The 11,436-nt window shown below is 41.3% G+C and overlaps 1 protein-coding gene across 1 annotated transcript; it reads right to left on the reverse strand.

The window, feature by feature from the left end:
• Positions 1–8,899: 8,899 nt before the first annotated feature.
• Positions 8,900–10,126, reverse strand: LOC121843327 (serum amyloid A-5 protein-like). Its single transcript, XM_042312939.1, has 4 exons — positions 9,964–10,126; positions 9,743–9,848; positions 9,378–9,516; positions 8,900–9,172 (listed from the first exon to the last, which is right to left on the reverse strand). Exons 2-4 carry the CDS (start codon positions 9,828–9,830, stop codon positions 9,034–9,036), a joined length of 366 nt encoding a protein of 121 aa, XP_042168873.1. The 5' UTR covers positions 9,831–9,848; positions 9,964–10,126; the 3' UTR covers positions 8,900–9,033.
• Positions 10,127–11,436: the final 1,310 nt, after the last annotated feature.

Consider the following 11,436-nt stretch of genomic DNA (forward strand, 5'->3'; position numbering starts at 1 on the left):
AAAGTGTTGGAGGCTATTTTGTAAATGACATCGCCAAAGTCAAGGATCGGTAGGATGGTCAGTTTTACGAGGGTATGTTTGGCAGCATGAGTGAAGGAGGCTTTGTTGCAAAATAGGAAGCCAATTCTAGATTTAACTTTGGATTGGAGATGTTTGATGTGAGTCTGGAGGGAGAGTTTACGGTCTAGCCTGACACCTAGGTATTTATAATTGTCCACATATTCTAGTTGTCCACAAGTCAGAACCATCCAGAGTAGTGATGCTAGTCGGGCAGCGATCAGTTGAAGAGCATGCATTTAGTTTTATTAGCATTTAAGAGCAGTTGGGGGTCATGGAAGGAGTGTTGTATGGCATTGAAGCTCGTTTGGAGGTTTGTTAACACAGTGACCAAAGAAGGGCCAGATGTATACAGAATGGTGTCGTCATATATATCAACATCATTGATATATACAGAGAAAAGAGTCAACCCTAGAATTGAACCCTGTGGCACCCCCATAGAGACTGTCAGAGGTCCAGACAACAGTCCCTCCAATTTGACAAACTGAGCTCTATCTGAGAAGTAGTTAGTGAACCAGGCGAGGCAGTCATTAGAGAAACCAAGGCTGTTGAGTCTGCCGATAGGAATACGATGATTGACACAATCAAAAGCCTTGGCCAGGTCGATAAAGATGGCTGCACAGTAGTCTTTTATCAATGGCAGTTATGATATCGTTAAGGACCTTGAGCGTGACTGAGGTGCACCCGTGACCAGCTCGGAAACCAGATTGCATAGCGGAGAAGGTACGGTGGGATTCGTAATGGTTGTTGATCTGTTTGTTCACTTGGCTTTCGAAGACTTTAGAAAGGCAGGGCAGGATGGATATAGGTCTGTAACAGTTTGGGTCTAGAGTGTCTGCCCCTTTTGAAGAGGGAGATGACCACGGCCGCTTTCCAATCTTTAGGAATCTCAGATGATATGAAAGAGAGGTTGAACAGACTAGGAATAGGGATAACAACAATGGAGGCGGATAATTTTAGGAAGAGAGGGTCCAGATTGTCTAGCCCAGCTGATTTGTAGGGATCCAGATTGTGCAGCTCTTTTAGAACATCAGCTATCTGGACCAGCACCACAACCCACCAGCATCTCCCTCAGCAGGGTGAGCTTCTGACTGAGAGAGAAAACAAATGTCATAATTATTTTAGGTTAATTGACTTTGCTAATTTCTCTGGATGGTCTGGTGCTATCTCAAGTGTTTTACATACATTAAACAACATGCATACAACCTAAAATTCCCTGTTTCTATATACAAAGGACATGACCATAAACATGCATAAAGCAATAAACATACCATTAATGATACACCTGAAGAAACATACATAAACATACACACACACACACACACACACACACACACACACACACACACACACACACGCACACACACAGTCTTAGAAACATGTTAATAATTCACGAGTGCTGGTCACTCAATAATTTATCAGCCATGTTCTTGGTCCCCATGGAAATGTTGGGGGACGCTAAAGATAGCCCAGGTATGTCATGCGGATAATGCTGCAGGGGCCTATGGGATCGGTCCTATCATCCATGCTGTATGTTTACAAAATATTTATACCTCTAATGTATTACAACTAGATCCCAGCACATGGTGAAGATATTATTAGAATCCTATTTGTGATATGTATATCAAATCCAAACAAGAAGTTAGTTAAAGCTGATATAGTATACACTACATCTTTCAAGTACATCTATTCAAAGAGATCAGAGTGGGCAAGAGGTTGGTGTACCAGTCAGTTACGACTGGTGTATGATTGTATTTGACAGGTAGGTGTTTGAAAGAGGCCTCTGAGCACTACTCACCCATCCTTGGACAGGTGTTGGCTAGAGTCAGGTTCACAGCAGCACCTAATGGACAAAGAAATAGAGAGACACAGAGTCAAAAACAAAGAACATGCTCAAACACACACACACACACACACACAATTTTGTCCTACCTCTGTACATGCCAAAGTATCCCTCTGATCGGATGGTCTTGATAAGGCAATGTGACCTGTGTAGTGAACATTAATAAGGATTGCTGTTCAAAGACCTCAGAGAATCAACCAGATTCTACAAGGTAAGCAGATACTACAAGCAAACTACACGATTGTTTTAGAATAAATTCACCCAGCTGGAGGTAAGGCAGGTGGAGCTGCAACAGCAGGTGATTACACTCCAGTCAGCACAGATCCATACAACAGTCCAGATACAAAAACACCCCCTTATCCAGACCTGGAGAGCTGGAGGTAGAGAGAGATATATCTGCCCTCTGAGACAACATCAACAGGAGAAAAAGAAGGAGCAGGAGAAGAACAGAGCACTACGGGGGAGGATCAGACTACTGGAGGAGAGGGTGAGGGGGATGTCGTGTGACAGAGAACAACCCACTAGAGATGTGGCCACCCCCGCAGGGAAGCAGGCAGAACAACCAACCTCAGCTCCCAACAAAAGTCTTGACACCACAGCAGAACAGTCCACCCCAGACCCTGACCACGTCGACATCACAGCGGAACAGACAAATGAAGAACCCCAAGCCTAGGGGATCTTACCCCCTCTGAGCACCCCCACTGTCAGCCACCCTGATAGCCCTCCTGACAACTCCCCCACACCCACTGAGGACATACACAAGACATAGATTGTCCTCCTTATGGACTCAAACGGGAAATATATACAAGAAAAAAACTTTTTCCCAAACACAGTGTGTCTAAACCCTGGTGTCCAAACACCCAACGTGCCCTAGAGATTCTGTCTGAGGACCAACTAGGTTCACCTAGCCACATAATAATACACACAGGCACAAACGACCTGAGAGGACAGCAGGAAAGGGTGGCCACAGTACTCAAGGGAGTGATTGAAAAAGCTTCTTCTACTTTCCCTAATTCACAAGTGGTTATATCCACCCTGCTACCACAAAAGGACTTCCACCCTGCTACCATACAGCAGATAAAAGCAAGTTTTTCCCGTGACTGTGACTCAAAACCACATTTTTACCTGGCCCACCCTGAACTTGGACTGCCTTTATGACCAGGTCCACCTAGACAAGGCGGCAGTGCCCACCTTCACCCAGACCATAAAGGACATCGCTCTCAAACGCAGCCCCAACACTTCACACAGAGCAACAGATCAATAGACACCCCGCCCACACCAGCGAGACACTCTCCCAGACCTGCGGAACCCCCTCCCCAAGACCTACACATAGAGGACCCACATCCAGACCACAACACCACCAGCCACATCCACACCACCACCCCAACCAATCAACACCCCCTCAAGTCAACATGCACACACCCCATTTAGGACCTCTCAGATCAGTCAGCCCACTGTCAGAGAAAAATCACAGTCTACTTCAACAGAGCAGTACTCAATCATGAGGCATCAAAGCCAAAGGTACTGACTAATATTAAGAAATGCTATCGGTGGAAGGAATGTAGTGTGGAAACCTACCAAAAAACAATTAGACAACAACAAATTAAATCCCTTTTAGACAACTTCCTGGACAAAACGTTCCACTGTAATTGTGAAGGTGTAAACTTGGCAGTAGAAAATCTGAAGAGTATATTTGACCTCTCAGCTTCCCTATCAAATCTAAAAATCTCAAATAGAAAACTGAAGACAATGAACAACAAAGACAAATGGTTTGATGAAGAATGCAAAAACCTAAGAAAGAAATTGAGAGACCTGTCCATCCAAAAACATAGAGACCCAGAAAAGCTGAGTCTACACCTTCACTATGGTGAATCACTAAAAACAATACAGAAATACCCTATGGAAAAAGAAGGAACAGCACATCAGAAATCAGCTCAATGTTATTGAAGAATCCATAGACTCTAACCCCTTCTGGGAAAATTGGAAAACACTAAACAAAAAACAACACAAAGAATTATCTGTCCAAAATGGAGATGTATTGGTAAACCACTTCTCCAATTGTTTTGGCTCTATAACAAAGAACAAACAGCAAAAATATATGCATGATCCAACCCAAAAAGGCCTGTGGTGTTGATGGTATCCTCAATGAAATGATCAAATATACAGACAACAAATTCCAATTGGTTATACTAAAACTCTTTAACATCAACCTTAGCTCTGGCATCTTCCCCAATATTTGGAACCAAGGACTGATCACCCAATCCACAAAAGTGGAGACAAATTTGACACCAATAGCTGCCGTGGGATATGCGTCAACAGCAACCTTGGGAAAATCCTCTGCATTATCATTAACAGCAGACACGTACATTTCCTCAGTGAAAACAATGTACTGAGCAAATGTCAAATTGTCTTTTTGTACGACAGACCACGTATTCACCCTGCACACCCTAATTGACAAACAAACAAAACAAAACAACATTTTACTCAATTTGGTATGAGGGTCTGCTATACAAATTGATGGAAAGTGGTGATGGGGAAAAACATACGACATTATAAAATCCATGTACACAAACAACAAGTGTGCGGTTAAAATAGGCAAAAAACACACACATTTCTTCCCAAAGGGCCATGGGGTGAGACAGGTATGCAGCCACACCCTCTTAAACATATATATCAACAAATTGGCGAGGGCACTAGAACAGTCTGCTGCACCCGGCCTCACACTACTAGAATCTGAAGTCAAATGTCTACTGTTTGCTGATGATCTGGTGCTTGTCACCAACCAAGGAGGGCCTACAGCAGCACCTAGATCTTCTGCACAGATTCGGCCAGACCTGGGCCCTGACAGTAAATCTCAGTAAGACCAAAATAATGGTGTTCCAAAAAAGGTCCAGTCACCAGGACCACAAATACAAATTGAAGCTAGACACCGTTGCTCTAGAAGACACAAAAAAACGATACATACCTTGGCCTAAACATAAGCGCCATAGGTAACTTCCACAAATCTGTGAACGATCTGAGAGACAAGGCAAGAAGGGCATTTTATGCCATCAAAAGGAACATAAAAGGACATACCAATTAGCATCTGGCTAAAAATACTTGAATCAGTTATAGAACCCATTGCCCTTTATGGTTGTGAGGTCTGGGGTCCACTCACCAACCAAGAATTCACAAAATGGGACAAACACCAAATTGAGACTCTGCATGCAGAATTCTGCAAAAATATCCTGTGTACAACGTAGAACACCAAATAATGCATGCAGAGCAGAATTAGGCTGATACCCACTAATTATCAAAATCCAGAAAAGAGCCCGTTAAATTCTACAACCACCTAAAAAGAAGCGATTCCCAAACCTTCCATAACAAATCCATCACCTCCAGAGAGATGAACCTGGAAAAGAGCAAAAGCAAGCTGGTCCTGGGGCTCTGTTCACAAACACAAACAGACCCCACAGAGCCCACGGAACGCAACACAATTAGACCCAACCAAATCATGAGAAAACAACAAGATAATTACTTGACACATTGGAATGAATTAACCAAAAAAACAGAGCAAACTAGAATGCTATTTGACCCTAAACAGAGAGTACACAGTGGCAGAAACGCTGACCACTGTGACTGACACAAACTTAAGGAAAGCTTTGACTATGTACAGACTCAGTGAGCATAGCCTTGCTATTGAGAAAGGCCACCATAGGCAGACCTTAACCATTTGCATATTGTTACTACACCGTATATATACATAATATGACATTTGTAATGTCTTTAATTATTTTGAAACTTCTGTGAGTGTAATGTTTACTGTTCATTTTTATTGTTTATTTCACTTTTGTATATTATCTACTTCACTTGCTTTGGCAAAGTTAACATATGTTTCCCATGCCAATAAAGCTAATTGAATTTAATTTAATTTAATTGAAAGAGAGAAGGGTGAGAAGGTATCAAAAAGGTGACATTGACCAATCAATAACAAAAGAGAAAAACAAGAATGAGAGAGAGGGATAATGGTGGAGGAATTAGTGCAAGATTCAACCTAGAACATCATTTAAAACATTTGATAAAATCCTCTCAAAATCCTGTTTCCATCAATATCCTTATCCGCACTTACCTGATCTGCTTGTTAGCCATCTATCTGAGATACAGTTACTCTGGCAGTTTCTCTGTCTGTGTATCTGTAAACGTGATCTGCACCTCCGTGTTTAAGGAAAACAATGGATTAGTGGAAGATAGATGGAGAATACCTCGGTCAACCAGCCAATGTTCAACCGTCAATTTCAGTCAGTTAGTCAGTCAGTCAAGTAATTGGCCAGCTATGGAGGAGAACTGGAAAAGAACAGAGTAGAAATCCATATCAGAACAGTGACCTGACACTCAGTTAAAGCTTTGAGAAACATCTGTGCATGGAAAGTACTTGGCTTATCCCTGGGCATATTAGTATTTACCTCATTGTGGTGTTGCCTGGCTACCTGAAATGAAGAGTGTTCATTCATTGAGCCATGCTTTCAGAAGAAGCTGATTGTATAGCCACCCTCCTTCTGGACCAATCACATCAAGCCTTCTCCTCCACCCCTCCCTCAATGCTAATTCTAACCTCCACTCTTTCTATTTCCTCTACTCCTTCCTACTCCTCCCAGATCTCTCCTGATTCGTGCGTGTGCATTGTATTTGAAAGGAGCAAGAGAAAGCAGAGAAAGAGAGAGGGAGATGGGACATCCAATACTGTGATTAGAAATATGGGTGTATATCTGTTTGAGGTCTAGTCTGTCAGCTCACAGCACTCCTTCTCTCTTTGCAGGTTTGTAACAACATACCTTTGACCAAATATTTCACTTTGTTGTCTTTATAAAATGATCTTCTGTGCTGCGCTGTGCAAAAACCTTGGTCATAGAATAGTGCCTAAGAGAAGCCACGGGATTGGTCTGTCTACTCAATGTCTGATTTCATGTATATGTACAGTACGAGCTCATGTATTTTTCATTGCCAGGAATGGATTACATGTGGTAATGGAGAGACTTACCACATCTAGTTTGTCAATACATCCTGAATAGATACATCCACATAACACTATACCCATTCCACCACCTATCTGCCTTGCACAATCAGATTTGAGTGTTTTGATTGTCAGGTAAACCTGACTTAACATTGTTCACCTATTAACTACACATCATTGCTCACCCGGTGAACCTTCCACATAAATGTATTTGGGGATCAGGGGATCAAGACATGATGCTTATGTTTTCCTAGCTGCATTTCAGGGCTCATCACATAGATGCTGAGTGCAACTGCTGAGGCTACTTATTTCTACTCGGTGAAGCTGAACCCTGTTGCTAACCATTACACATTTCAGGTGAAGTTTATCATGATATAGCGAAATCTATGATATTGATATTGCAATATCTATTGCTATTGACATCACCTAAAGTTCATATTTTCAAATTAAGAGTGACAAAAACTGAAAACCTAGGAAAGCCATATACCTGGGTTACAATTCCTCTGTGTTACAATTCCTCTGTGTTACAATTCCTCTGGGTTACAATTCCTCTGTGTTACAATTCCTCTGGGTTACAATTCCTCTGGGTTACAATTCCTCTGGGTTACAATTCCTCTGGGTTACAATTCCTCTGTGTTACAATTCCTCTGTGTTACAATTCCTCTGTGTTACAATTCCTCTGGTTACAATTCCTCTGTGTTACACTTCCTCTGTGTTACAATTCCTCTGTGTTACAATTCCTCTGTGTTACAATTCCTCTGTGTTACAATTCCTCTGTGTTACAATTCCTCTGGGTTACAATTCCTCTGTGTTACAATTCCTCTGGGTTACAATTCCTCTGGGTTACAATTCCTCTGGGTTACAATTCCTCTGTGTTACAATTCCTCTGTGTTACAATTCCTCTGGGTTACAATTCCTCTGGGTTACAATTCCTCTGTGTTACAATTCCTCTGTGTTACATTTGTATGTCTGTGCATATTTTACAGTATGCCTGTAATTCTGCATTCTGTAATAATGAGTGGTTATGTTCAAAAGCCTAACTGTATACTAATGTTATGCATATTATCTATCTATGTTAAATTATACATAGCCTACTCATCTAACCTCCGGTCTCAATAGAGTTGCATAGTATGTTGCATTGAATCCTCATTCAAACTGTCATGTTTCATTAACAGCAGGGGCATCCATCCTCTCCCCTTTGGCCTCTCTCCCCATGCTTCTCTTGTGATGTCATAAGGATAGCCTGGCACCAGCTTTGTTCCAGAGCATGTCTCTATTTTCACAATGATTTCATCAGTGACCCTCAATGATTAACAAATATACTGAAATGGACGTGGCAGATAACAATATTATAATTGCAATTTGTGATGAACTGACCTACCATCCTCGTGGACCAGCTGTTCAAGCCTATACGGTACCTGCAGGCCTCCTTACATCCCCTGCCCCGCTAATAACAGGATTCCCTGCTATATCGTTACACTCAACAAATTGGCCTGGTAGATCAGTGGTCAATTAAACCAGCATCTATTCGTTGTAAGTGAGAAGGGGAGGACACAGTGTGTGTTGTGTTGGCGAGAGGGAGGGAGCTTAGTGATGAGCAGAGGCAAATAAATGCACAACCTCTATTGGCTTAGAATTGTTGTTGCACCCTCAAAGTTCACATCACTGCGTCACCTGCAAATCTCTCAGCTTCTTCTATGTATCCTATGTTTTTCTCAGCTTCTTCTATGTCTATCCTATGAAAAACATGTACTATGTACCACTGACCCACTGTCCAAATGTCCCAGTTACTAGTTATAAAGGGCTGACCCGTTGCCAGTTGAAAGCTGAGAAAATGTCAACCCCAGATCATTTGAGTATACATTTCAGGATTTGAACATTTCTTTCCAACCTTCCCAGTCGTATCATACTGATTACAGAAAGAGATTCAGTCTCTAGTTGCATAATCACTTTATTTTTGCAATACTTTTGAAATACATTGTATACTAAGTTTCAGTACCATGTTCCTGTCTATTATCAGAACATTTGGGCAAAATCATTTTTGAGATTTTTTTTTTTTTTAACCAAAAGCAGTAATTAAGTGCAGTATAGTTGTTTGGCTTGTGGTCCTTTCAGTTTGGCTAGTAACCACCTTTTTTTAGGTTCAGTAGTTCTTGGGGAGTCCTTGGGGTCTGAATCGGTTGGGGTCCCCTCCATTACGTCCCCAGCGGTTAGCCTCCTGGTCAGCTGCTGAGTCCTCATGTCCTCGACCACTGGAACCCTGAACCATCTCCCGGCCATCACTGAGAGAGGAGAAATATTACATAAGTCACACATCAACCACAGTGAACCAATAATGGTAAAATTGTTTTTCTGACCAGACATTATTATTGATTTATTTTACAAAATGTGGCATAAAGAACTAAATGGATAAATTCTTGATCAGATAATTTGATGAGCAACTGAACCACATTATAAGCGTCTCTCAGATATTTGAGAATCACCCACCTGATGACTGTTGCTGCCCACCTGCCCCCTGGTCCTCTCCTGGCAGCATCATAGTTGCCCCGAGCGTGGAAGTACTTGTCTGAGTTTTTCCAGTTGGCGTCCTTCATGTCGCCGTATGCACGCCACATGTCTCTAGCACCTGCAGGGTCAGGAGGACACGGATGTTGAGTTTGACACTTACAAGGAACTTTACAACATTTCAAACCACTAGCCTCAAGAAACAACAATGACTTTAAAGGAGTCCTCGAATACAGTACATTGTTGCTCTTGAATGATTAGTTACTCTTGAATGATTTGTTACTCTTGATTTGTGTATCTATTTCTGTCAACAATGAAGAAATAATGATTAAAGTGTATAAACGGACCTCGAGCAGCTTCACCAGGGAAGTGGTACCACTGAGCTTGAGCCCCCACAATAAGGGTCAGAACAAGTCCAGCTAGAAGCAGCTTCATACTTGCAGATGTGACAGACTGAAAGAAACATGGAGAGAGAGAACCTAGGCTACTATATGAATTGCTAACATATTTACAGATAATTTATTACATTTAAACTGTGACCGCCTCATATAACAGAGTTATCTCTTACCTTTCAGCTCCTTAGTTAGTTAATCAGTCAGGCAGTTTGATCTCCCTTGTGTTTTGTGTTGGTTTATGGTCCGCAGCTTGTTCTTATATTCCACTCAGACCAAGGAGGAGTTTAGTTTTGCAAAAGCTGGAATTCCCTAACTTCGTCCTCCCAAGTTATTACACTCAGAAGTGTCTGTCCGCTACACAAGATGAGGAATTCAGGTCATTACAAAATTAGATTACCTGCTCTGAAGTCTTGGGCAATAAGGAGGATACTCCTCAATTGTGTAACTCGGCCTTCTGCTTTAAAAACAAAGACATCAAATGTGTCAGCATTAATAAGACTAATGGGGGCAATGAAGTTTGTTTTTCTGCTTTTAATGTCGTAATTGTCATGATGGATGAGGTTCCAAACGTTTGCCTCTCACCTAATATGAGAGAATGATTCCTTATGATATATTATAGACTACTATAGTAGGGTAGAATACAGGTATTTAATAGACAGACATGAAAAGCACTTTACATGTCCACATTGTACAGATTGCACCTGTATCTTACACAATCACTGCTCCCCCTCACACCTATGTTGCTGTTCATTGATTATTGATATCCATTAGTATCTATCTTTTTATCCTACTACTGGTCCCATTTACGCTTGTTTACAAATCAAATCACATTTTATTGGTCGCATACACATATTTAGCAGATGCTATTGCGGGTGTAGCAAAATACTTGTGTTCTTAGCTCCAGCAGTGCAGTAATATCTATCAATTTACTGTAACGGCTTTCTTCTGGTGAAAGAGAGGCGGACCAAAATGCAGCGTGGTGGTTATTCATGTTTTTAATAAAGATGACTACATGAACAGACTAAACAAAACAAGACAAGTGCAAACCTAAACAGTCCTATCTGGTGCAAACACAGAAACAGGAACAATCACCCACAAAACCCAATACAAAACAGGCTACCTAAATATGGTTCCCAATCAGAGACAAAGACTAACACCTGCCTCTGATTGAGAACCATATCAGGCCAAACATAGAAATAGACAAACCAGACACACAGCATAGAATGCCCACCCAGCTCACGTCCTGACCAACACTAAAACAAGGAAAACACATACGAACGATGGTCAGAACGTGACATATACACAGATCTAAATGTAAAAGAATGGAATTAAGAAACATATCAATATTACGACAAGCAATGTCGGAGTCCGAAGTATAAATATATATATATAAATATATGTGATGGGATGTATAGACATTATGGACGGTATGTGGATCGAATATTTAGTATATCTGTAGAATACGTAGGATAGAATAGTATATATACAGCAATAGTTGAATGGGATGGCATTGACTAGAATACAATACTATACTGTACATATGAAATGAGTAAAATAGTATGTAAACATTATTAAAGTGACCAGTGATTCCATGTCTATGTACATAGGTTAGCAGCCTCTAATGTGTAGGGTTGAGTAACCAGGTG

Source organism: Oncorhynchus tshawytscha, unplaced genomic scaffold (genome assembly GCF_018296145.1).
Source record: "Oncorhynchus tshawytscha isolate Ot180627B unplaced genomic scaffold, Otsh_v2.0 Un_contig_18214_pilon_pilon, whole genome shotgun sequence".
Taxonomy (NCBI): Eukaryota; Metazoa; Chordata; class Actinopteri; order Salmoniformes; family Salmonidae; genus Oncorhynchus; species Oncorhynchus tshawytscha.

Bases quoted from the DNA above. Each gene is read 5' to 3' on its own strand.
- LOC121843327 (XM_042312939.1), bottom strand. From the start codon at position 9,830: ATGAAGCTGCTTCTAGCTGGACTTGTTCTGACCCTTATTGTGGGGGCT. The intron at 9,517-9,742 runs GTCCGTTTATAC...CTGACCCTGCAG, and splicing joins CCCTGGTGAAGCTGCTCGAG to GTGCTAGAGACATGTGGCGT. The intron at 9,173-9,377 runs GTGGGTGATTCT...CTCCTCTCTCAG, and splicing joins TGGGCAGCAACAGTCATCAG to TGATGGCCGGGAGATGGTTC.